Source organism: Macaca nemestrina, chromosome 4 (assembly GCF_043159975.1).
Source record: "Macaca nemestrina isolate mMacNem1 chromosome 4, mMacNem.hap1, whole genome shotgun sequence".
NCBI classification, from domain to species: domain Eukaryota; kingdom Metazoa; phylum Chordata; class Mammalia; order Primates; family Cercopithecidae; genus Macaca; species Macaca nemestrina.
In genome coordinates this window covers 18,065,343-18,093,038 of record NC_092128.1, presented here as the reverse complement: position 1 = coordinate 18,093,038, position 27,696 = coordinate 18,065,343, and the positions used below count along the sequence as shown (strand labels likewise).

General features: G+C 40.4%; 1 protein-coding gene and 1 long non-coding RNA gene across 9 annotated transcripts in view; one reads left to right on the top strand and one right to left on the bottom strand.

Moving 5' to 3' along the window:
• LOC105471274 (B-Raf proto-oncogene, serine/threonine kinase) overlaps nt 1–22,274 on the bottom strand; it is a 202,015-nt gene extending 179,741 nt beyond the window's left edge. For 4 of the 8 annotated variants that reach the window (XM_011723648.2, XM_011723645.2, XM_071094361.1 and 1 more), the window contains exon 1: nt 21,930–22,273. In XM_011723648.2, coding sequence (XP_011721950.1) covers nt 21,930–22,055 — 126 coding nt within the window. In that variant the 5' untranslated portion in view covers nt 22,056–22,273. Of the gene's footprint in view, nt 1–6,200; nt 6,228–21,929 lie in introns of those variants that run through there. The other 4 variants (XM_071094363.1, XM_011723649.2, XM_011723646.2 and 1 more) reach the window with 3 other exon arrangements.
• Nucleotides 21,278–24,812, top strand: LOC105471276 (uncharacterized). The gene is made up of 3 exons (XR_981054.3): nt 21,278–21,476; nt 24,381–24,501; nt 24,645–24,812. It is a non-coding gene; the product is annotated as an uncharacterized lncRNA (long non-coding RNA).
• Nucleotides 24,813–27,696: the final 2,884 nt, after the last annotated feature.

The following is a 27,696-nucleotide window of genomic DNA, read 5'->3' as shown; positions in this document are numbered from 1 at the left end:
GTAGTTCTACTGTGGTTTAAATGCTACCAGACAGCATCACCTGGTACAGAGAAATCTTTTGTGCAAAGAAGTCAATTGATGCCACAAACCTCACTGTTGTCTTAAGAAATTGGCATTGCCATCCTATCCTTCAGTAACCACCAGGGATGAGCCAGCAGCCATCAACATTGAGGCAAGACCATCCACAGCAAAACAATTATGACTCATGGAGTGAACAAATGATTGTGAATTTCCCAGTAGATCTAGAAGATTAATGAAACTCCAACTCAGTTATTTTTTTTTTCAATCAAGAATCTTTCATAGGTGGTAGGTACTTCTTTTTTGGGGGGGTAGGGGAGGGGTGTCAAGAACCTTCATATCTAAAGATGTAACATTTGATTCTCTCACTTTCAATGGTCTAAGATACATTAAGTTGTGGAATTTGATCAATCAAAAATTTTTAATCATCCAGTTCAAGGTATTTTCCAACTTCCATTGTGATTTCTTCTTTAATGCATGGATTACTATGTTTTAGATGGTGTCTTGCTCTTTCGGATTGGAGTGCAATGGCATGATCTCGGCTCACTGCAACCTCTGCCTCCTGGGTTCAAGTGATTCTTCTGTCTCAGCCTTCCAAGTAGCTGGGACTACAGGCATGCACCACCACGCCCAGCTACTTTTTGTATTTTCAGTAGAGACACGGTTTCACCATGTTGGCCAGGCTGGTCTTAAACTCCAGACCTCGTGATTCGCCCACCTCGGCCTCCCAAAGTGCTGGGATTACACGTGTGAGCCACTGTGCCTGACCAGATTATTTCAAAGTATTAACAGTTGCTCAATTTCTAACATATGAAGCTTTAAAAATTACCCTGATAGAGATCTTTAATGAAAATGCATTATGGACAGAAAAAGATGCCATTTTGGTTTCAATCCTTTGAAATTTGTTGAAACTTGTTTTACAACATCTTACTCAGTCAATTTCCCCCCCGCAAAGTCCTACATGCTTGAAAATAATGTGTAGCCTGCCACACTGCTGGGTAGAATGGGTTCTATACACCCACTGGGTTAAACTTGTTCATTGCGTTATACAAGTATTCTATATCCTAACTAACCTGTCTGCTTCTTATATCAGTTAGAGAGCTGTTTAAAAATACCCCGTTCACAAGACTGAATTTGTCTATTTCTTGTAGTTTCGTTAACTTTTGCTATAAATATTCTAAGGCTATATTTCAGGTTATACTATATTACTAAGGCTATTAAATCTTCACAGTGAATCGGTCATTTTATCATTTGAAGTGACACTTCTGCCAATGTTTTCTGCCTTACTGTCCACTTTTGATATTAACTGTACCATACTGTCTCTTAGAATATGCATGGCACTTCTTATTGCAATAATTACGTTTGATCTTTATTCTTAGGTTTCAGATATATTTCTTATAAACACCATATAATTGAATTTTTTTGGAAATGCAGTGTAACAATCTTTGTCTTTTAACTGAATAATTTAATCCATTTTGTATTTAATGTTGCCGGTGATATGTTTAAATTTAAATCTACCCATCTTACTTTGTGCTATTTGTCCTACTGGTTCTTTCTTTTCTTCACTTCCTCGGGATTAATTTTTATTAATCATTTGTTCTCTTCTGTTGGTTTAGAGGTAAAAGTCTGGTTTCTACATTTTTAGACGATAAACTAGAAATTAAAACATATAATTTGTCAAGGGCAAGTCAATTAATACTTTCTACCTTTCTCTCTGACAATACAAAGGTCTTAGAACACTGCCTTCACTTGTCTCACATATTTTATTATTTTGAGACAGGGTCTCACTCTGTTGCCCAGGCTGGTGTGCAGTGGCACGACCAAGGATCACTGCAGCCTCAACCTCCTGGGCTCAAGCGATCTTCTCACCTCAGTCACCTGAGCAGCTGGGGCTACGGGCATGCACCACCAAACCCAGCTAATTTTTGTATTATTTGTAGAGATGGGATTTCACTATGTTGCCCAGGCTGGTCTCAAACTCCTGGGCTCAAGCAATCTGCCCGCCTCAGCCTCTCAAAGTACCATGCCCAGCTTCTTGTCACGTATTTTAATTAAGGTCTTACTAGTACTTTATACAGCCAATGTTTCTTTCAGTACATCCACATATTTGCCACTCTCTTTGCTCTTCATTCCATTTTATACCTCAGACTTTTATCTGGAATCTTTCACCTTAAGTATTAATGTATACTTTGTAATTTCCTTTAGAAAGAGCTGATGGTTTGTTCAACTAAGTATTTTACCCTCATTCTTGAGGGATAATTTTTTGCTAATTATAGAATTCTAGATTGGGAGTTATTTTGAGAATATATATGATTTTCTGTTGACAAGTCAACCATCAGTCCATAGTTGCTTCTTTGAAAAACATCTTTTTTAAGACTTTTCTCCTTGTATCTGGGTTTATGCAGTTTTCCTATGATTTGTCTGGGTGTAGATTTCTATTTATATTGCTAGAAATTCATTAAGCTTCTTAAATCAATCAACTGGTTTCTCACTGGATCTACAAAATTTTCAGCCAGAAATGTCTTTTGAAATATTACTTCTGTACCATTGTCTTTCTCCTCTCTTTCCAGAGCTCTGATTAAAGAAACTAGATCTCACTCTGTCTTCCATGTCTCTTTACCTTTCGTCAATATTTTCTGTCTTTTTTATTCTGTGCCACATTCTAAACAGTTTCTTCTGCCTTGTCTTCTAGGTAATGAACTCTTTCTTCAGCTAGGTATAACCTGTTAAACCTTTCTCTTAGGTATATTTGGTAAAGTGTTCACTTCTGGAACTTCTATTTGGTTTTTAGAAAATCTACTAAGTTGGATTTTTTACCCCCCCTTTTTTTTCTTGAGACAGTCTTGCACTGTCACCCAGGCTGGAGTGCAGTGGTGCGATCTCAGCTCATTACAAGCTCCGCCTCCCAGGTTCGCGCCATTCTCCTGCCTCAGTCTCCCGAGTAGCTGGGACTACAGGTGCCTGCCACCACGCCCGGCTAATTTTTTGTACTTTTAGTAGAGACGGGGTGTCCCCGTGTTAGCCAGGATGGTCTTGATCTCCTGACCTCATGATCCGTCTGCCTTGGCCTCCCAAAGTGCTGGGATTACAGGCGTAAGCCACTGTGCCCGACTTTTTTTTCCTTTTTTTTCCTTTTTTTTGAGATTTCTCATACTGTTGCCTAGGCTGGAGTGCAGTGTGGCACAATCATAGGTCACTGCAGCCTCAAACTCCTGGGCTCAAGCTGGTCCCAAATTCCTGGCCTCAAGGGACCCTCCCACCTCAGTCTCCCAAAGTACTGAGATTACAGGCATGTACCAAAGTCACTTCTTTTTTTTTTGAGACAGAGTTTCACTCTTGTAGCCCAGGCTGGAGTGCAATGGTGCCATCTCGGCTCATTGCAACCTCCGCCTCCCAGGTTCAAGTGATTCTCCTGCCTCAGCCTCCTGAGCAGCTGGGATTACAGGCATGCGTCACCACACATCGTTAATGTTTGTATTTTTAGTAGAGACGAGGTTTCACCATGTTGGCCAGGCTGGTCTTGAACTCTTGACCTCAGGTAATCCGCCTGCCTTGGCCTCCCAAAGTGCTGGGATTACAGGCGTGAGCCACCGCACCCGGCCCTAAGTCACTTTATAAGAGTCTTTTGTTCTTCAAGTTTGTCTCCAATTCTTTAAATTTAACAGTGATTGTTTTAAATCCATCTGATATTTGCAACATTTGAAGATTTTATAGATCTATTTCCGCTCTCTTTTTATTCACAGTGCCAACTGGATGCATGCTTGGTTATTATTTTTCCTCTTTAAAAACTTACTTTTAGGTATATGTACATAAAGAAACCTACACAAATTTTAATTACATTCCTGAAAGAATTCTACACATATATTACATATTATATATATCTCAGGTAATTTTGCTTGCTAATTTTTTTATTTTTACTATGTTTGATTACTTGCGACAATGTACTGTTCACTGTCCTTGAAAAATTACTGGTAGCAATTTCCTGGAATGAAGGGCCTTTCTCCACAGATGATTTGCCTTTCCATCTGCCAGGCCATGGAAGTAATACTAGTCTGAAATCAGTAACCATGATAAATGGCTGGAGGGTCATTTATCATGGAGGGTCCCTGGACCACCCAGACACAGCAAACCTGTAAGGTAAATCACTGTGAAGACTAAAACTGTGGTCACAACTTGAAAGGTTTATTTTTCTTAACTTCCTTTTCCTCTTCCTGCTCCATTCAACCTTTCCTACAATCACCTGGATATGGGAGTGTGTAGACAGTTTAGTTGTTTCATCCTTAACCTAACGATAGAGTCATTGGGGTCCCATCTAAAATTGAGGTTATTCTTTTTGACTGTCACTTCAGATGAACTCTAGGCCTTGATTTCTGTCCTCTTCACCCCAATGGTCCACCAAAACCAAAGCCCAACTTATACAGATTCGCAACTGCCCTTAGGGCAAAAGCTACTTAACCCACTTATTTATTTGGATTATTGTTTATTCCTACAATTTGGCCTGGCAGCTCCCCACTATCTTTTCAGCTCTGTAATTGCTCTAGGTTTTCTTTCTTTCTTTTTTTTAAATACTGTTTCCAAGAATTTTAGTTGTTTTCATCAAAAGGATTCATCTGAATAACCCAGTTCTCCAATACTGAAAACAGAAATCAATTTCTCCTTTTTACAACAACTATTTTGTACATTCTCCATACTATCCTTCAATGTAACTCAGAGGCTGGGCACAGTGGTTCACGCCTGTAATCCCAGCACTTTGGGAGGCCAAGGCAGGCAGATCACCTAAGGTCGGGAGTTCGAGACAAGCCTGACCAACATGGAAAACCCCCGTCTCTACTAAAAATACAAAATTAGCTGGCACGGTGGTGCATGCCTGTAATCCCAGCTGCTTGGGAGGTTGAGGCAGGAGAATCGCTTGAACCTGGGAGGCGGAGGTTTTGGTGAGCCAAGATTGTGCCATTGTACTTCACCCTGGGCAACAAGAGCAAAACTCTGTCTCATAAACAAAAAATAAATAAATAAATAAATAAAATAAATATAATTCAGAGACAATCTACCTTAGTGCAATTTTATAATATTTAGGCAATTACTATAATAAATAACATATTGAGGGTTGTTTATACATATATGTAACAAGCACTGTGACTGTTGCAGTTACAACTGCAAACTGAAGAGTATCTGGGTCACCAATACTGCACAAGTGACACTGCCATCAATTACGTGATTTTCTAAAGCAGTGGAGTACCCCAATAAAGTTCTGAACAAAAACTTCAACATTCCTCCAATATTGTGGTAACTGAATTCCTGAAAATCTTAGTGTATATTAAAGGTGCCTCAGTTACAGTGAACCGAGATGGTGCCACTGCACTCCAGCCTGGGCAACAAGAGCGAAACTCCATCTCAAAACAACAACAACAACAACAACAACAACAAAGTGCCTCATACATAAAATGGAGTTACCGTCTATGCTCAGATCAATATGATCACTTTTTTTTTTTTAAACCTACATCATCAAAGTCCAGCAAAGTCATTCTAGGTCATGTGGTGATGTGGAACAATTCTTAAACATGCAAACTGTCCTGAACATTGTGGCATGGCTGACTTCCCTGATCCTTTCTCATCAAATGCTAATAGTGTCCTCTTCCTCCATCTTTGTAACAACCAAAATACCTCCAAGGATTTCATCCCATTGCATACAATATAAAGTGCATTTTTTTGTCAGTCTATCATTTTCTACAAGCCAGTCCCATCTAATTTCATCAAATTTTATTTCATACAATTGGCTCAACTATAAACAGCTCATTCTGTTTCTTAATCAAAACTAACATACGTATTTCCAACGCCAATTCTTTGCAAATTCTATTCCCGCTGCCTATTACATCCTTTTGTCTTCCTTCTACCTACCTAAACTAAACCTTAACTTCCATCAAGACCTCACTAACCCATAACAACCTCCCACGTCTTCTTGATCTGTCATCCAATTTGGTGCTTAATCACGTGCTGCCATATGCATGATTTGTCTCTTCAATTAACAGTGTTATTGTTTATAAGGCTTTTTTCCCCTCCAAATGAAATCCCAAGCACAATTCCAATATATTAATTTATGAAGTAGAACTGCTTTGGCTGAAACAGAAATTGCCCACCTACCCCCACAAACCAGAGCCTGGCCACTTGAGTTTCTTCCTTACCATGCCCAGTTCTCAGATCAGTCCTTGAGGTAATCTTGCAACACCCAATTTTTCAGTCCTAAAGGGGAAAAAAAATAACCTTTTTTTTATTGAGAGGGTCTCGTTCTGTCACTCGGGCAGGAGTGCAGTGGTGCGATCATAGCTCACTGCAGCCGTGAACTGTGCTCAAGCAATCCTCCCACCCTCAGCCTCCCAAGTAGCTGGGACTACATGTGGATGCCACCACACTCAGCTAATTTTTTGTAGAGACAGGGGCTCGCTATGTTGCCCAGGCTGATCTCAAACTCCTGGCTTCAAGCAATTCTCCCGCCTCAGCCTCCCAAATTGCTGGGATTACAGACACCAGCCACCACATCCAACCAAAATGCTAACTTCACAGGACTGAAGAACTCAGTGCTGTATAAATCAACATAATCTTGAAAACAAACTGAAAAGCTATGGTTAAAGACAGAAATCTAGAGAAGAAAACTGCCATATTCCAGGTGAGTTATAACTATGCAGGCTAAGAGTACTGAAAAAGAATTTGGTCATTTAAGTAGGAGACTGTACTATTGTTAAGCAATGAGAAAATAAGTATGAATCCCACACACTCTTGACTTTGAAGGGGTCTGGAACTGCACTGATCAAAGCAGTCACTAGCCATGAGACTAGTTAATTTTAAATTAATTAAAATAAAATAAAATGTAGTTCCTCAGTCCTACTATGCAAATTTTAAGTGCACAGTAGCCACACAGATATGGCTACTGTCTACCATTTTAAGACGACACTGAACGTTTCCATCATCACAGAAAGTATGACTGAACAGTCCAGGTCTAGAGGAAAAACAAATACCTATCAACAAAAAAAAAACACAATACAATACAGTGAGCAAAACAAGGTAAACCCTGGGCTTCTACAAAAGCACAAAGCAGAGGCATCAACTAGGGCTTGGAAAGAGGTTAAGAAAAACTTCCTAGAATAAATAGTAGGTCAGCTAAGTCTGGAAGGTTTGGAGGGTGGGAAGGGGGAGGAAATCTGTATTTCAGGTGGTAGGAAAAACATGAACAAAGACAAGTCAAATTTGGAGAGTGAAAGAAAGTAATGTTGAGATTATGTTATTCTACACAGAAAAACCAGTAAGTATTCGATACTTAGTATCTTTAAAAAGAAAATGTTTTTAAAAGAAAAGTAGTTACCAGACTGCTCCAAATTTAGCTTACATTCATGGCAGGATAGTGGCAGGTACTTCATGAAGGAGTAATAATTAATATTCTATTTCCCAATGATTCCATGTTTGAGTCCAAATGAAAATGACTCACATTGAGCGTTTAAACTGCCTGGGCAAATTACATTTAACTCTGATCTGAAGATCAGTACCAGAAAGTTAGGAGACCCATAATGCTGTCTAGACAACTCATAAAATAACTTAATACTGCCATTAGCCTGTAGTCCTGGCTACTCGGGAAGCTGAGGTGAGAAAATCACTTGAGCCCAGGAGTTGGAGGCTGCAGTGAGCTATGACTGTGCCACTGCACTCCACTGTACTCCAGCCTGGGTAGCAGAGTGAGACCCCGGTCTCTTAAAAGAAAAAAATTGCCCATTAATTTTACTATTTGTTTCCAGTTCATTTATGCACCCATACTTCTGCGGAGCTACTTTCACATATCCCCAATCCTCATTCTCGACTGATAACCTCAAGTCTTACCTCACTGAAAAAACCCAAAGCAACTGGAAGAGAATGTGTACAGACTCCACCAATCACATCAACCTTCCTAGCAGCATTTGTATCCACATACTCTGCTTTATGGCCTATTATAAAGTATAGACGCTCCTACAGAAAGCCAATCCTTCCTATTTATACACTAAATCCCTTTCCCTCTTGCCTCTTCTAAGACAGTGCTTCAGCAATTCTTATCTCTCCCTCCTGAAATGTTTTACTCTCTAATGGCTTATTCCTATCATCATATGCCCTTATTTTTCTTATCATTAAAAATTTATTGACCCCACTTTCCTCACTAGCTCTGACTCCATTTCTCTGTTCCTCTTTACAGGATAATTCCTCACCATCTTTACTTCCCCTCCTCTTCTCTCTTAAAATCACTTCAATCAAAACATCTCCTTCAATATTTCACCTCAATGCTCTACTCTTATATAAATCCCAGGACCTCCACTTTGTTAACTCCAATGATAAATTCTTAGTTTTCACCTTACTTGACCTAGCAGTAGCATTTTATACAACTGACCACTCTCTATTAATAAACTTTCTTCATTTTATTTCCTCCCTCACTGGTTGCTCCCTCTCAGGTTCTTCCTCTTTTTTCCAACTTTGGATCTTTTCTTTTTCCTATCCACATTCATTCCCTTGATGAGCACACATTAGCTTCACAGCTTTAAGTATGATCTAAATGCCCAAATTTAAGGCTGGCTAATGGTTATAACACGCAAAAGGTAAAAGGATACAAACATGACAAAGTGTATTTCTTAGTTATCTAACAGTACTAGGAAGCTGAACAGGTTAACAGGGTGGTCCTTATGTACACGATCATTCAGGAATCTAGGCTGAGTTTTTGGACACATGGCTTCCAGCATACTTCAGTAATCATCTCAGTTCCAGATGCCAGCCTGACAGAAGGAGAAAACAGGATGATGTTTGCACGGGCCAGACCTAGTACTAGCACACATCACTTGTGCCCATATTCCATGAGCTCGCATTCCACTCAATCACATCACCACACCTAACGCAAGGGAAAATGGTGTCTAGATGTGTATCTAAAGAAAATGAGACATGTATTACTGTGAAGAGTCTCTGCCACAAGGCCTCACTCCCAAACTCCTGACTCATCCATCCAACTACTTACTCAGTATCTTAAACAGCTAATAGATATCTCAAACTTAGAATGCCCAAAACTTAATTCCTGATCTGCGCCCTTCCCATCCCCCTTCACACCATTTTCTTGCACATCTCACATCCAATCTATCAACAAATCCTGTTGAATCTACTTTCTCTTTTTCTTTTTTTTTTTTTTTTGAGAAGGAGTCTTGCTCTGTCGTCCATGCTGGAGTACAGTGGCACAATCTCGGCTCACTGCAACCTCTGCCTCCCAGCTGCCTCCCAGGTTCAAGTGATTCTACTGCCTCAGCCTCCCGAGTAGCTGGAATTACAGGTGCCTGCCACCACACCCGGCTAATTTTTGTATTTTTAGTAGAGACAAGGTTTCACCATGTTGGCCAGGTTGGTCTCGAACTCCTCACCTTGGGTAATCTGCCCACCTTGGCTCCCAAAGTGCTGGGATTACAGGCGTGAGCCACTGCGCCCGGACGAATCTACTTTCAAAACATCCAAAATCTGACTGCTTCTCATTATTTCTGCTCTCACCAATACGGCCTAGATAACCGAAAGAGATCCTTCCCTGATCTCCTAGTTTCTACCTTGCCCCAGCAACTTTGGCCTCCTGCTATTTCTTAAATAGGCAAGGCACATTCCTGACACAGAACCTTTGAACTAATTGGTTTATCTGAAATACCTCCTCCTCCTTTCTCAAGTTTTTGTTCAAATGCCCCCTTCTCAGGTGAGGCCTACCCTGACCTCCCTATTTAAATTGCTACCTACCCCCATCCCAGCCCTAACCTGTTTAACTTTCATTGCTCCATAGTACTTATTACCTTTGAACATACTATATAATTTCCTTTCTGTACGTCTAAGGTTTCTCAGTCCCATCCCCCAATATACACACACACACACACACACACACCTCCACTGGACAGTAGCTACATAAGGGTAGAGACCTTTGTTTTGTTTTCAAGTGTACTACCAAGCACCTAGATCACTACCTGGCATATAGTAGGAAGTCAAATATTTACTGAATACATGAATACCTGTTGTCCTATGAAATGACTCAATACAAAAGTCACCAATGTAGTTTTGGATGAATGACAAAACAAATGTTAATCACAGCTTTTTTTTTTTTTTTTTTTGAGACAGAGTCTCGCTCTGTCACCAGGATGGAGTGCAGTGGCGAGATCTTGGTTCACTGCAACCTCCGACTCCTTGGTTCAAGCGATTCTCCTGCCTCAGCCTCCAGAGTAGCTGGGACTACAGGCATGCGCCACCACGACCAGCTAATTTTTTGTATTTTTAGTAGAGACGGGGTTTTCACCATGTTGGCCAGGATGGTCTCTATCTCCTGACCTCATGATCCACCCACCTCAGCCTCCCAAAGTGCTGGGATTACAGGCATGAGCCACTGTGCACAGCCAACCACAGCTTTAAAATACCAAAACACAAGTCATAATTACCAGTTTTCATATAAATGGAAAGGTCTTTCTACTGTTATTAAGAAAGTTTACAGCCGGGCGCGGTGGCTCAAGCCTGTAATCCCAGCACTTTGGGAGGCAAAGGTGGGTGGATCACGAGGTCAGGAGATCGAGACCATCCTGGCTAACATGGTGAAACCCTGTCTCTACTAAAAAAATACAAAAAAACTAGCCGGGTGAGGTGGCAAGAGCCTGTAGTCCCAGCTACTCGGGAGGCTGAGGCAGGAGAATGGCGTAAACCCGGGAGGCGGAGCTTGCAGTGAGCTGAGATCCGGCCACCACACTCCAGCCTGGGCGACAGAGCGAGACTCCGTCTCAAAAGAAAAAAAAAAAAAAAGAAAGTTTACCTCTTTCCCATGAATTGCTTACTGAATACATGAATCAATGTTGCCACTTCATGTTTCTTTAAGTAATGTTTTAAAGTAACATTAATAGAATGTAATTAACACTGAAACAGTTCTAGGACAATCATCAGTCCGACATTAAGAACTGCCAAAAATGTTAACTACAGCCCTGTGCTAAGCATATTATTGCACATTCTAAAAAAAAGAACAAAGACTTCGAAAAGGAAATTTTTACATATATAGTATTTATCTTTTGTCTTAAAAATCAACAGAAAACACTATAATTTTGTGAAGGCTTTTACATTTTCATCATTTCACTTTATTTTCATACCACTCCTATGATCTACTTAACACATGTGGCCTACCAGAAGTTCAGTGCACACCACAAGGAGCGGGAGGAGGATCAAGAGATGCCAGTGAAAGGCAAGCATTCAACTGAGTTCTCATGTATAATGAAACTTACTTGCGATATGTGACTTACTGTTAGTATGAGAAGGCATGTGCAGGAAGAATATCAGTGGAATAGAATCCATGTTAGAGGCAATCTTGTAAAAACTAAAGGAAGATGAACATTTTCTGTGGCTCTAGAATAGGAATAGAAAGACTACTCTGAATCATAATCTCTTCCCTATTTGATGTTCTCTGACACTATTCCCATGGAAGTATATATTAATGTGTGTAAAACAAAAAATGTTCTGAGTTATTTAGGAGTAATTATCAATAGCACTTTATCTTTTTACAGTAAAAAAAAAAAAAGTTATGAAGGCAATAACTGCTTGCTAGTCACAGAAAAGATGGGAAATTTTCATGATGGGAATTAAGTCACCTTCATAAAACATTACCAGAAATTAGGCTAACAAGAGCTCTATAAACATAATCAGCCAGGCACGGTGGCTCACACCTGTAATCCCAGCACTTTGGGAGGCCGAGGCGGACAAATCACAAGGTCAGGAGATCGAGACCATCCTGGCTAACACGGTGAAATCCCGTCTCTACCAAAAATACAAAAAATTAGCCGGACATGGTAGCATGTGCCTGTAGTGCCAGCTACTCGGGAGGCTGAGGCAGGAGAATGGCTTGAACCCGGGGTGGAGCGGAGGGTGCAGTGAGCCGAGATCACGCCACTGCACTCCAGCATGGACGACAGAGCGAGACTCCATCTCAAAAGAAAAAAAAAAAACATACCTACTTAAGACTTAATTAAAATTTTACAGCTGACACTAATAATCCCCTTTAATATTAAAAGCACATCTATAAGCCCAAACAGAAATTTATTTTGCAAAATAAATGGTACAAGGTACAAAATACAGTTTAAAAATATCAAGTCAATTGAGAAACAACACCAAGCAGTACATTAAACTGTTTAAAATACTTGAAAGTAAGTGACTAATTCAAAGTATCCTAACATTTTATTTTAATTAAGCAGTTCTAAAACTATAAAGTAAAAATTTTCTGGTGTTATTAACTTAAAGGTTATATATTTAGTGCAAGAAAATACATAAAACAAAAGTATTCCCCAATTTAAATATAATTAAAGGTTTTTTTGTTTTTGTTTTTTGAGACGGAGTTTCGCTTGCTCTTGCTGCCCGGGGTGGAGTGCAATGGCGCGATCTCGGCTCACTGTAACCTCTACCTACCAGGTTCAAGTGATTCTCCTGCCTCAGCCTCCCACGTAGCTGGGATTACAGACATGCGCCACCAAGACCGGCTAATTTTTTGCATTTTTAGTAGAGATGGGGGTTTCTCCATGTTGGTCAGATTGGTCTTGAACTCCCGACCTCAGGTGATCCGCCCGTACTGGCCTCCCAAACTGTGGGATTACAGGCGTGAGCCACCATGCCCGGCCTACTTAAAGTATCTTTTAAAGATATCCGCACTTTTTTACTTTTTAAAAACACATTAATTTTGGAACAATAGTTAAAAATAGTCTGCCAAGATATTGTATTACTCTCCCTGAAGTGCAGTTTCAAAATCGGCAAGGTGAGGCTGGGTGCGGTGACTCATGCCTGTAATCCCAGCCCTTTGGGAAGCTGGGCCAGAAGGATCGCTTGAGCCCAGGAGTTCAAGACCAGCCTGAGCAACACAGCATCTCTTCCAAAAAAAAAAAAAAAACCCAAGGATTTAAAAAAAAAAAACTCGGGCCAGGCGCGGTGGCTCAAGCCTGTAATCCCAGCACTTTGGAAGGCCGAGACGGGCAGGTCACGAGGTCAGGAGATCGAGACCATCCTGGCTAACACGGTGAAACCCCGTCTCTACTAAAAAATACAAAAAAACTAGCCGGGCTAGGTGTCGGGTGCCTGTAGTCCCAGCTACTCGGGAGGCTGAGGCAGGAGAATGGCATAAACCTGGGAGGCGGAGCTTGCAGTGAGCTGAGATTCGGTCACTGCACTCCAGCCTGGGCGACAGAGCAAGACTCTGTCTCAAAAAAAAAAAAAACAAAACTCTGCAGGGTGACCCAATCAAACTGGAATGATACTCCTTGCAACATGATCAAAAGCTTGGTCAGTTTCTACCTTCCCAATTGTCACCTGACCCTCTACTAGTCAGGTATTCCACACTTCTTCTCTAGAAACATGTGTTTCCTGATACTTTGTTTTTAAATTATTAAATGAAAATCATGATGAGAAACATCATTTTACACTGTAGGGACATTCCCTGGGCTAACCAGTAAAAAACTATTACCAGTGCAATTTAAAACAAAGTAAAGGGGCCCTATGGGCCCCACTGAAAAAGGTAGAAATATGACCAACTATTCCATACGCCTTTCCTTAGCAGAAGCATAATGATTTAATGATGCCTCCAAGATTAATAAAGATACTAATTCTGAAACATCACAGAACATGACATAGGTTTCAAATGAAAGAACTCTTCTAAAGAAGATGGAGAATAACACATTGTAAACTAGTATCTTTCACGGCCTAATTGACACTTCCGGTGACTTTTTCTGGTGAATAAACATCTTAACATATTCACTTTCCCCTATACACATTTTGATTACATCTCATAATTTTGCAACATGGTAAAAAGGATGTGATTGACTTTTCTGTGCAACCTACTAGAATATCTCCTTTATTTCTTATAAGGAAATTAATTTTGGTTGCAACTTTTACCTGCCACTTTTCATGAACCTCACCATCACATAATTCAAGATACAGATATATTAACTATATACTGAAGGCTTAAGTATTTTAGGGTAGAAGAAACCTTTGAAAATCTGATTAAAATTATGGGTCTTCTCCCTCCAAAAGTATGATAATGCAAGAAATTAAAAAGTCAAAGTTCTAAAAATCTTCTCAACTGGACCTACCTAATTTTAAATTTAACTATAAAGCTATGGTAATTAAGGTAGTAGGGTATTAGCCTAAGAAAACACATACAGATCAATAAAACAGTAGAATCCAAAACTCACAAGCATAAGCAATTGATTTCAATAAAAGTGCCAAGATAATTCAAAAGAAAAAGGTTAGTCTTTCTGATAAATGTGAAACAACTGGACATCCATATGTAAAATAATGAATGAACCTTACCCACTGCTTCACAATTGCTGGAGTGCAATGGCGCGATCTCGGCTCACTATAACCTCCCTCTCATGGGTTCAAGTGATTCTCCTGCCTCAGCCTCCCGAGTAGCTGGGATTGCAGGTGCCCACTACCATGCTCAGCTAATTTTTATATTTTTAGTAGAGAGGAGGTTTCACTATGTTGGCCAGGCCAGTCTCGAACTCCTGACCCCAGGTGATCTGCCCTCCTCGGCCCAAAGTGCCGAGATTACAGGCTTGAGCCACCGTGCCCCGAACCACTGATGTGACTTTTATATGACTCCATGTATAAGACTTTCTGGAAAGGGCACAACTAGAGATCAGACCAGTGTTTGCCAGGGGCTGAGGGTAGAAGATGAAATTGAGTGCAAAGAGGAACTAGGAGCTGGGCTTGGTGCATGTCTGTAGTCCTAGCTACTTGAGAGGCTGAGTATGGAAGATTGCTTGAGCCCAGAGTTCAAGTCCAGCCTGGGCAATACAATGAAACTCCACCACTCTCTCTCTCTCAAATAAATTTTGTGTAGCAATTACGAACTTTCTGTAGACCTCTAACCTACAACTTACTTTCAGAACTTCTAATATAATATATGTAGTCTCCCTTAGACCAGGAGTCAGAACAGTTCAGCCCATGAACTGGCCAACTATCTGCTTTTGTATAGCTCACAAGCTGAGAATAATTTCTACATGTTTAAGTGGTTGAAAAAAAACAAAAGAAGATTTTCATGACACATGAAAATGATATAAAATTCAAATTTCAGTGTCCTGAAAATGACTACTGGAACCCAGTCAAACTCATTTGTTTAAATATTGTCTATTAGCTACTTCTGAGCTACAACAGCATTGTTGAAGAATTGTGAGAGGGACTGTATGTCCCACAATGCCTAAAATATTTGCCATCTGGCCCTGAAGATTGCTGACCTCTGCCTTAGATACAAGTTGTTGAAATTTTCTACACAGATGATACCCGAGAAGATTTATGCCAGCACAAACCTCTCTTCCATACATAGTAGCTCTAAAATTTTTACAGCCATAAAACTCTTTTTTCAAGGAAACTAACATGTAAAGCAGATAAATGAAGAACTTCAATAGTTATGGTATAGAGCAGCACTCCCCAACCTTTTTGGGACCAGTGACCAGTTTCATGGAAGACAATTTTTCCATGGACGGGGGCACAGGGGGTTTCAGGATGAAACTGTTCCACCTCAGATCATCAGGCATTAGATTCTCATAAGGAGCACACAACTAGATTCTCATAAGGAGCATACAACCTAGATCCCTCACATGCACAGTTTGATAGGGTTCATGCTTCTGCCGCTGATCTGACAGGAGGTGTAATGCTCACTTGCCTGCCACTTACCTCCTGCTGTGTAGTCAGGTTCCTAACAGGTCACGGACTGGTAGGTACAAGGCTGTGGCCCAGGGGTTGGGGACCCCTGGTATGGAGGCACTAAACAGAACCCTGCAGTAACCTCTGAAGAAGGTCCTTGAAACCCCAAAACAGTGTTTTTCAAACTGCCTGTTGCAGCCAATTTGGTTGTCAATTTAATAAGCTGATTTTATGACTGGCACAAAAAAAGAATAGAACATTATAGAAAATCAGATCACCTCATATCTAGTAAGGCTTTATTCACTAATTCTTTCACCAAATATTTTAGTACCTATGTGCCAGGTACTATTACAGATGAAGATGTAGAAAGTACAAAACAGACAACAACAGTTTCACATATGTATTAGTGCAATTTAAAATTTTTATTCTCGCCGGGCGCAGCGGCTCATGCCTGTAATCCCAGCACTTTGGGAGGCCGAGGCGGGCAGATCACGAGGTCAGGAGATCAAGACCATCCTGGCTAACACGGTGAAACCCCATCTCTACTAAAAATACAAAAAATTAGCCGGGCGTGGTGGCAGGCGCCTGTACTCTAAGCTAGGCAGGAGAATGGCGTGAACCCGGGAGGCAGAGCTTTGCAGTGAGCCGAGATAGCGCCACTGCACTGCAGCCTGGGTGACAAAGCGAGACACCGTCTCAAAAAAAAAAAAAAAAATTATTCTTTACAGCGATAGAATGCTTTTGAAAATTTCTCATAGAGCTCTGGCGTAATTTGAAAACCACCGTCCCATAGTACATTTGTCCCAAAAGTGCTGTCAGAAACTGCAGCTACATTACAAGAATGAAAACGATGTTTTATTTGATGTTACAGAGCTTCCAGAAGATATAAAGTTAATTGAGTTCAAAGCAATTTTTATATTCTGTATCAATTTTTATATTGTATATCACCAGGGCCCAGAAAAAGTAGTACTGGGCATCAAATTCCCTCTATATGTATAGTCTTGATACGGGAAGGAATAACAGTTTGTTTGTTTGTTTGTTTGTTTGTTTCTTAAGCCCAAGAGAAAACATGGACACAAAAGTAATCTCAGAGGGTAGAGGGGAAAAAAAATTGCTTAATGTTCGGGTGGAGACTGTATTAAAGAGTTTCTTCTGATTACCATGCTAATTAAGTATGTTAGTGATTTAGGTCGGAAAAATTGAAATTGAAAAATAAAAACAAGGCAATAAAAACAAAAAATTTAAGAAAGAAATGGAACAAATGAGGCTATATTTTTCTTCTTATACTAACATGAAGTTATCTATAACCCTATGATTTTAAAAAGCACTACTTAACACCTTAAAAACAGAAAAGCTCCCAAATAGGCCCACCTATTTTGAATTCAGAAGTTCTACAACCAAGCTTTTTTTGCTGTTGTTGTTGTTGTTGTTGTTGTTGTTGAGGCAGCGTCTTACTCTGTTGCCAGGCTAGAGTGCAGTGGCATAATCATAGCTCACTGCAGTCTCGAACTTCGGGGCTCAAGTGATCCTCCCATCTCAGCTTCCCAAGTAGCTGGGACTACAGGTGTGAGCCACCACACTCAGCCCTACTGCCACATCTGACTTTACAGAATAACCAATGCACATTAAAATAGACAAAAAGAATGAGTAAAGGACTTAAAACAATTTAACTTCTGATGAAGACAAAATCTAGTAAGAGCTACTGACAAAAAAAGGCTTATCTTAAGGACAATATGAGGCAGAAATGTAAAGATTAGACCATGCTGGATTTCATAAAACAAGGGGAGTATGACACAGAATGTTCACTAGGTATTCAGCTAAATTAACAATATCAAAGTGTCAAAGAAACAAAACGTACTTCTGCAGTTCTGAAAGAGAAAACAACTTCATAGTTGGGAGAAAAAGGGAAAAGGAAGAACACAAAAGTAGTAATCGCATTCTCTGACAAGGTGGGCATCAGGTCTTAGAAAATGCCAAAAAACAAAGGAACCTATTCCCTCCCTCTCTTCCCCATCACTCATGGAACATAGATTTCCAGGTGCTATATCCAGATCCACCTTCTATTCATCCTAATCAAGAAAGTAAGGGATAGAAAAACAAGAAAAGTCAGACTGTTCTAGCCTGTTAACCTAATGTAATTTTTCTGGCCTATTACCCAAATACATGTACAATTAAATCAGGTTTGCACTCACTCACATTTACTACATTCAAGGATTCAAGCACCCAGTCCAACATTCCTTTCTTAGCTGTTTACTGACAATTGATTCCTTTAATGGCCAACATACAAAATGACTGACAGATAATATTCTAAACAGAAAAAGGAGTGGATGCCTAAAGAAGGCAGTTCAGTAAATAATGAGAGAGAAAAGAATACAGAAAGGGAACCCTAGAAATACGAAAGACAAACAACTATTTTATGATTTTTGCCAAAAGGGCACCTGTGAATGTATCTGGATAAGTCTTAACAACAATAGCCAAAATTGCACAACACCTACATTAATGAGAATATCACTTTTCAGGGTTATGATGCAATCCAACCTGGTGTGGTTCACAAAGATGTATTTTTAATGCAGTGGACCTCATTATAAAGGAGATTCCATCCCAGAATATTCCCTAGTCAATATATTATGATAATTAAACAGTTTAAGATTGATGATCAGAGATCTTGAAAACAGAACGTAATAAAATAATAACTGTAATGCAATTGTAAGAAGCTCCCTTCTACAGAAACAGCACAAGAAAAATAGTTAATAAATATCACTCTGGTATCACACTTAAAAAAAAGTATTTATTACACCATATGGTTATTTTATACCATATACTATATCATACCATATGGCCATAGAAAAAAAATCAGGTAAATATAAATGGTCAGATGTAAATGTTTAATGCCAAAAGTATAAGTACATTCATTTGATAAATATTTAATAAGCACCTGTCATTTACCAGAATATTCTATTTTGAGCACCTACAAAGTATTAATACTACAAATACAGGACATGAAATTTGTTCATTCCCCAACATATTTTAAAGACTAAAATCTACATCCTATGTTCAAGATGTTTGATAGCAGTAAAAAATTAAAAACAACCTAACACCCCAAAACGATGATCGGTTAAATAAATCACAGTGTATCTAATAATACACAGAAAGTTTTGCTTTAAGTTTTTTAAAAATACAAAACTACATTGTGTTATACAAGCATTAAAAAAGAACAGATGGAATACACCAAAATGTCTATAGTAATAATATCTTAGTGGCAAAATTACTGATGATTTTTCACTTTTTGTACTTATATTTTTCTAATTTTTGACAATGAACTTGCTTTCCCTTTGAAATTAGACCTTTTATTTAGCTGAAATTTTCCCCTATTAAAAGTTTTAATAGAGGTCAAGAGTTTTCTATTAAAAGTTTTAATAGAAACTTTTATTAAAAAAAAAAAAACCTACATTTTACTGTTAGGTAAAATAAATCTTCAGAATAAAATGTGTCATTACACACAAGCAAACCTTTTCATTCTTTCCATGTAATTTACAGTAAGAGATGCCTTTAAGTGTATATAAGAGAGACTTCAAATAAAAGACCACAGCACATTTCAGTTTCCACCGAATATCAACTTCAAATTTAAAATTATTTCTTGGAGGAATTTATTTTATCATCTGTAATATTGATATCTACATTCAAGACATACATTTTTTAATCATATGTCACCCTCCCAGCCAAATACATTTATTATCAGTTCAGAAGAAAATGTAGAAGAAAAACTACTGTTCACCACTAAACATTAAAACCTGGGTAGAGGGGACGGTGGGAAACAATTGTCTTTCAACCAAATAAAATTAGAGTATCCTTATAGTTTCAGAAGATGTAAATGTGCTTTCCAATTACTGGCAATTTATACTTAAATTCAGCTAGCCTAGAGGTTCTCAAGGTTGGTACATGGGAACTGCTCAAGACGTGCCAAATACAGAAATCTATTGCCGTCGCTCTCACTTATTAAATCAGACTCTTCAGGGGGTACCGTTCCAAACAGTCTGGCCCTTTCAAATAAAATAGAAGGGTAGAGATTTTACTTCACAAAAGCCTTCTTTACAGAATTGCAAACTGTTCCAATAACTCTGCAACAAAGTTCCCAATATAAACAATTTTATAATCAGAGAATTACAATTCATAACCCCTACCCATTACTTTACTCAATGTTCCACTCTGTAGTAGTCTTCAAACAGTATACAATTCAACAAAACTACACATTTATTACAGAGTAAAATAAAGCCCAGAGGCACCTGTGCCTGGTTAAGACAAAGGCATATCCGATTCCTGGAGAAAACAGACAGCAGATGTGACCCCTAGTATTTATCCATTAAAAACAATGTATCCTAAAAATAAATTTCCATGTCAACGGAAACAAAGATGTTTATAAACAAGAAGGAACGTGGAGGTGTGGAGAAGAGGAAGCTTCAGAAAGTTAAGTACCAAAAGCCAGGAAACAAGGCAAAATGAATGGTAACTGGAGACGAGGGAAACAGAATAAACTAGGAAATTGAAGTAGAGAAAAGCTTTCTCCTTAGAAACGAAGAAGCTGGGGGAAAGGAACAGATATGAGAGGAAACCGATCTAAGCAAAAACAAAAACTGAAAAGTGGAATGATTTTAAGAAACTTAAAAATGAGAAATTTTAGAACAGATCAAATGATGATACAGAACACATTTTAGGCATGTAGATAAAGATGATATAAAAGAGTAGAAAACAAACATTATCATAAACAAGCTGATGCTGAATAAAGTAAGCATATTGGATGAATTTCCAAAGATAATGATGCAAAAAAAAAAAAGGAATTGCAGAGAGAAGAATGGGACGTTATGAGAATTGAGAAATCAGATAATCAGATGTCAACAGTAGGTAGAAAAGAGAACTTTGAGCAAAGTCAACAGAGTAAGTCACATTGCCTAATCAATAACTGTAAACACAATTACTATACCATAGCTTATTCGTAAACCATAATAAAGTGCATTATTTTATGTAATAAAATACCAAATATTTGTAATAAATTTTATGTAATAAAAAACAAAACGTAAATAATTTGACACAGTGCTAAGAGGCTAATGAAAAAACAGGCTAAGAGAAGCAAGGACTGGAGAGGAAAAAGTAAAAGGAAAAAAATAGGACAAAAAGGAGGACAACACTAAGAAATCAATCAGAACTATGAAAATGGGTAGGAATAAAGAGGTGTGAATGCACAATGGAAGACTAGCCCAAAAGTGCCAGTAGTGCAAGGGCGAAAAGAGCCAAGTGAAACCTGATGGAATCTTGACAGCTTCTGGGCTCAGAAATAAGTAGCTCCAAAGTGTCCAGGAGGATTTGTGAAGATAACAACAGACAACAATGTTAGGGAGTGGTGAGATGAAGTATAGAGCCTCAAGAGGACCAGGGTAAGAGAAGTGCAAAAATGCTCTTAAGTGGGAAGTGGGGTTAGAAGACAGGCAGGTCCGACAACTGGAAAATGAGCGGGCGGTAGATGGGAATAGAATGGGGGTTACCAGTCAGCGACAGAGCACGACAAACATTAGGAATAGAGGACCAGACACCAGAAAAGGCATAGGAAACTGCGATTCAGGAGTGAAAAAGTAAAGACTAAATCAAAATCATTTGCTGGGTAAAACAGGTGAAGAGAAACCCCCCAAATAGAAACGTGAAAAAGGGCAGCGGCCTGAGAAGGAGGACAGTCCGTGAGAGGAGAGAGAGGAAATCATGAGCCCCATCACCCCCACGACCATGTAAGAATTGCACGCGACAGTAACTCGGGTTGTGGTCCCAGCCCCAGCTACTAACCTATATCCTCCACCTCGAGGCCGCCGCCGCCCCCACCCCCCAAATAACGAAAACATCGAAGAGATGCAGAGCTCGATACTTCAGCCAGTCGTGACCTTCTCGGACCAACCCTGAGTTTCGCCCCCTATTGATAACCTCCCGCTCAACTACCGCTGCCCCAATCCCCACATCTGGGGTGGGGGCCAGGGAAACCCCCCGGGCCATTGTGTGTGTTTACGTAGGAAGGCGCTGCATGACGGAAAGGGACGCGGGGGCGATGCCCACCTCCCAGCTAGCGGAGCCGGCCCGAGAAGGTGGCTGAGGGCACCAAGCCCCCACCGCTGCCTCTTTCCAAAATAAACACCAGCCAGCCGCCGAGCCCGGAGTCGGGAGGGCGGCAGGGTGGCGCCAGCACTCACCTCCTCCGGAATGGCAGGGTCCGCAGCCGAAGAGGCCGCGGCGCCGGCCTCGGGCTCCATGTCCCCGTTGAACAGAGCCTGGCCCGGCTCCGCGCCGCCACCACCGCCACCGCTCAGCGCCGCCATCTTATAACCGAAAGCCGGGGCCCGAGCGGCCGCTGCCGGGCGGGGAGGGGGAAGGGAGGCGGAGAGCTGGGGGAGGCGGAGGCGGAGGCACGGGGGGCGCGGGGAGGAGCGGCCCGGGCAGCGCCGCGGGCGGAGGGCGCCTGGGCCACCTCAGGTACCGGCCCGCGGCCCCGGGCGCAGCCGAGCCTGAGGGGATTGGGGGAAGGACGTTAGGCGGGGGTGAGGGGGGGGAGCGGGGGAAGGGGGCGGAGACGACGAGAAGTCGCCGCGGCAACGGCGTCACCCGCGTGTCACGGTCGTGACGTCACCCCGGTGCGTGACGTAATCTGTGGAGCGCCTTCGCGCCGTCGTCAGAGGAGGGTTCCTTACCCTCTAACCACCCGCGCTCTCACACTTTGCGTCCGCTCCGCCGTTTCCATGGCTCCGATTTCCTACTTTCCTTTCGTCTCGTCCATCCTCAGCCTGTTCTCTAATGTGGGATTTACTAGAAGAGCAGGGCTGGTGTTCGAGGAGAAGTTGAAATCCTAGAGGGAGAAAGGCGGGGAAGCCAATACTATTTGCTATTTCCACTGCAATGAACGTCTCTGTGTCATAAAAATAAGGACTTCAACCCCAAGGTTGAAACAGCCAAGCAGAATTTGATGGAAATATATTTAGGAACAGCTAAATTAGCAGTGCGAGGCTTGTTTTCTTTTCATTGAAGAATTCAGCTAGTTAAAATGAGTCTAAATGGAAGTCTAAAAGCTTTTTCTTCATTGTTGAGGAATAAAATGTTTCGTGTATTTTTTCGTTTTCCAGATTCATTCATTTAACAAATATCAATTGAGCACTTTCCATGCCATAGGGCCTGTGCAAGGCACATAGCATTCTAGACAACTGAAGCATCAAAACTAATTTTTATTTTGAAAAGAATCACTCAAAATATTTTATGTACTTTGTGCCTTTCATGAACGGAATATTCCAAGCATTCTCTGCAAAATACGCATGAAAACAATTGGGAGAGAAGAGGTCAATTATCTTTGAGAAGCCCAATTACAGAATGAAATTAAATTCATTATTAAAAATGCATGTATCTAATAAAAATAAATAATTGGAAAAGAAATGTTTAAGGAAGAGAGAAACGGGAACGAGAAACAATTACTGTGGGCTCCCAATGGCCTGGAGTGAATCACCAAAGTAACCTAAACGTGAAGTCATGAAAAGCTAGGTGGATTCTGCCTTTTAGTACTTCCCATCATGGGGGAAGTCACGAACGACCTCCTTACTGTATTTTGGATGATTCAAGAAATAGAAAGGTGTCCTACTGACTTCTGAAACAGGGTGTCTTCATATTGATTAGGGTCACCATAATAAGCCTGGGAGCTGATGCTTACTCTCAGGTGAAGGATGGTGTGTGAGGCTGCTTGATGAATCGGAATACTAACATTCTTCTGCATTGAAAAAATATAACCCATAAGATGAACATTGTAGGCTGGGCGCAGTGGCTCACGCCTGTAATCCCAACACTTTGGGAGTCCAACGTGGGTGGATCACCTGAGGCCAGGAGTTTGAGACCAGCCTGGCCAACATGGAGAAACCTCATCTCTATTAAAAGTACAAAAAATTAACCTGTTGTGATGGTCCACACTTGTAATCCCAGCTACTCAGGAGCCTGAGGCAGGAGAATCACTTGAACCTGGGAGGCGGAGGTTGCAGTGAGCCGAGATTGCACCACTGAACTCCAGCCTGGGCAACAGAGCCAGACTCTCTCCAAAAAAAAAAAAAAAACACGAACATGATATGCTTTGTTAACTTCATTGTACATTCTCCTCCAAGTAGGAAAGTTTCCATGAGGAAATAAATTTAAATCAAAAAGTGGCTTGGCAAATGTAGAGTAAATGATCATAAGGGATGATGTAATCAAGCTAAACGAATCTGAAGCACCCTTTACTATAAGGACATACTTAGAAGCAGACTGAAATAGCTAGTCATGACACCTTTTCCCTTTCATCACCCTTTCATCAGAAACACAAGTGGCAAGAGTTTTTTTTAATTCTCTAACTGTCCTATTTCATTTTTTAAAAATTAACTGCTAAAAATGTTATATCATTGTAACACTTCCTTATAACATTAAAAGTCTTAAGGGTTTTTTTTTTTCCTCCCATTGGTTCCATTTTGAATTCTAGTCTTGTCAGCATCAATCTGTAGTTCAGATTTTCCATGATTATTTCTCCATAGGATGACTGGTCTCATCCATTTAATATTGATTCTTCTTAGCGTTCTACTCATTCCACATTTTCTGACCTTGTCTTAAAATTCTGTATATATCCTATTTTACTTCCTTAGGCCATTCTAAAGTCCTACAGTGTCCAAGTGGGAAACAAGAGAGAAAGCATAAGCTTTGGAGTCCAAAGATCAGGATTTTAGTGTCAGCACTCCACACCTTACCTATATAGTCGCAAAGCAGGTAAGCTTAAATCCCTGTTATTTTGTTTTTTAATCTATAAAATGAAGGTTATAATAATGCTAGTCCCACCTGCCTAACTGTATCATTGTGAGGATCAAACATTATACTTTTGCCCTCTGAAAAATATAAAATTACCCTCTCAGTCAGAATTCAGACAAGGCACAGCAAAGATGGCTTATCTCTGCTCCATGATGTCTGGGGCTTCATCTGGGAAGACTCAATGCCTGGGAGTGTCTCAATGGTGGAAGACTGAAATCCTTTGGGAGCATATTTTCTGACATGGCTGGTGGTTGAAGCTGGGACCTCAGGTAGGGCAGTCAGCCAGAATACCTAAACCTACTCTTCATGCGGCCTGAGTTTCCTCCTAGCATGGCTGCCTCAGAGTAGTCAGACTTCTTACGAAGCAGCTCAGGGCTTCAAATGCTAGTGTTTCAGTAAACAAGGTTAAAGCTGAATTGCATTTTATGATCTAGCCTCCAAAGCCACACAGCATGACTTCTGCTCCATCCTTGTATATTATGAGCGAGTCACTAAGTCGGGCTGAAATTCAAGGAGAAGGGATATAGAGCCCACTTCTCAATGAAGTGTCAAATAATTTACAGCCACCACAGGTCGTGTTTAGAATAATAAACTGGCTACTCTGTAGGCACATACACACCTTCTTCCAAAGGGTTCTACACCAGTCAACTTTCTCTCCTTTTTATTACTAGTAATCACCAAGATACATCTCAGTATTTGGTTGTGTCCCCACCCAAATCTCATCTTGAACTCCCATGTGTTGTGGGAGGGACCCGGTGGGAGCTGATTGAATTAAGGGAGTAGGTCTTCCCTGTGCTGTTCTCATGATAGTGAATGAGTCTCACAAGATCTGATGGTTTTAAAAATGGGAGTTTCCCTGCACAAACTCTCTCTTTGCCTGCTACCATCCATGTAATACGTTGACTTGCTCCTCCTTGCCTTCTGCAATGATTGTGCAGCTTCCCCAGCCACAGCCATGTGGAACTGTAAGTCCAATTAAACCTCTTTCTTTTGTAAATTGCCCAGTCTAGGGTATGTCTTTATCAGCAGCATGAAAATGAACTAATATAGTATGCTAATGAACAAGCCCTTACCTTCTTTTTTCAGCTTCTGAGGCCTCCACTGCATGCAAAAATAGATACAAGTCCTTTGCCATTGGACACAGCCTGTCTTCTGAGCACCTCCGCCAAACCCCCAGTGCTGCCATAGGCAGTGTTGATGTACTGAAACCCTCTGCACAAAACAGTGTTCCTGCAGCCCATAGCCCATAATAAGCTAAACCAGTGCGTGTTCTGAGCCAAAACTTTCCCTTTTGTGTTGTAGTGTGCCATATAGGCATCAAAGCAGCATTATCTTGCATTCTAAAGTCTTAGAGACATTTAAATCAACACAGCACTTTTAGGTTTTATTCAAAATCCCCTTTCGCCCTAAGGCATTCATGTATTCACAGGAAGTTGGAAAACAAATCTAGGTGAGAGGCACCGCTCAGAGCATTGCTTCAGCTGATGACTGAGACACTGTTCAGAGCTTTACTGCCAGGTCTGACCCTTTCTTCCCCGGACGCAAGTTTATTTCCTACCAGCATTTCTATCTCGAATCCTGCATTCTATTACAATAGATGCTGGAGAGTCCCACCAGCCAGCCAGGCCTGCCCAGCCAGCTCTGATCCCACACTGATATGATCAACTACTGGAAAACAAGCAAGCAGCCTCTAGGAAGCTTCTGCAGTGCCAACCAGATTCAATGATGTATAACTGATCATAGTTCAATATTTCTTTATGAATCAAGGTCATTATTATGAATAACGACACTTCCTATATTGTTTAATGGAGGTCTGCTTCCAGAAGCTGTTTAGGTGTGAACAGAAAATAGAATTATAGAGTTGATTCAGCACAACTCTCCCACTGAGAAATGCTCAGAAACCCCTGTGTGGAATTCCAGACTCTGTCTAAATACTTTAATGATGGGGACCTTGCTAATACAGTACATTCAACTCTAACAGTTTCTGAAGTTGAATTGAAATCCTCCTCTTTATGACATCTATATTCTGGTCTGAGTTTTGCCTTCTAAAGGAACACAGGATGAGCCTATTTCTTATTCTATGTAACTTCTTTTAAGTATTTGAGGGAAACTGTTTCCTGTAGCACTTTCTCTTCCAAGCATTTTCTCTTCTTGCTGTGTACTCTTTTCAATGTTCTTCTTAAAACATAGACCCATCAATTGAATACTGTTCCAAATTTGGTCCATGCAAATTTGGTTTCTTGCAACCAAATTTGGACAAAACAAACTACAAGTAAACCTTTAACTTTATTTAGAAGGTTTGTTATTGATAGCAATATTGGTTTGTAATTCTGAAACAATGCTGTGCTTATTGTGTGATAGAACCGAATAAGTACGTATGTTAAAGTTGGGAATCAGGGTTTTTCCTGTGGAAAAAGTGAGAAACAAATATAGAACAAGGGAAATTGAAGAAGAACCCTTTGGTGTTGTATTTGAATTTGAGGTAGCAATATGAACATAGGAGTGTGTGTGTGTGTGTGTGTGTGTGTGTGTGTGTGTGTGTGTGTATTCATGTATTCTTAGCTCTGCCCACTGAAAGGGGTGCTTAGGAGTAACAATAAGTATACCTGGTACCTGCATCTTGATTTTGAAATGCTGTTCTCCACTAAAAGTAACCAGGGCTCTTTTGAGAAATGGCTGATTCCAGATCTAGGGCAGGAACTTCATAAATTGAGCTTGCATATGACAAGCCTTGGTATGCTTGAGATCAATGACTTTATTAAAGACTACTAGGTCATGTCAAAAGGAGCCAACTACAAGACCCCCATTGGTACAAAATAGGACAATAGAAAGATAAGAAATAATAATGACAGAAATGAGTTGCAATATATTTAATGTTTTTAAATCCGTAAGTCCATAATAATGAAAGAGAGAAAGAGTGTGTGAAAGAAAAGTGTTGAAAGAAAGGTAGGAAGTGAAGTTTCTTTTAAGGACGAATTCTAGTTACTATAGAGAAAATGAATGACAGATTTAGAAAAGTCACTATTTTGCGACCACCAATATAAAAACTACTCCAGGTCAGAACCATCAAGAGTTGCTAAAAGTATTACTGGGTGAAGGATTTTTGAGGTCTAAGACAGTCTCATGGCTTCACAGTACCATCACACAGATCTTATC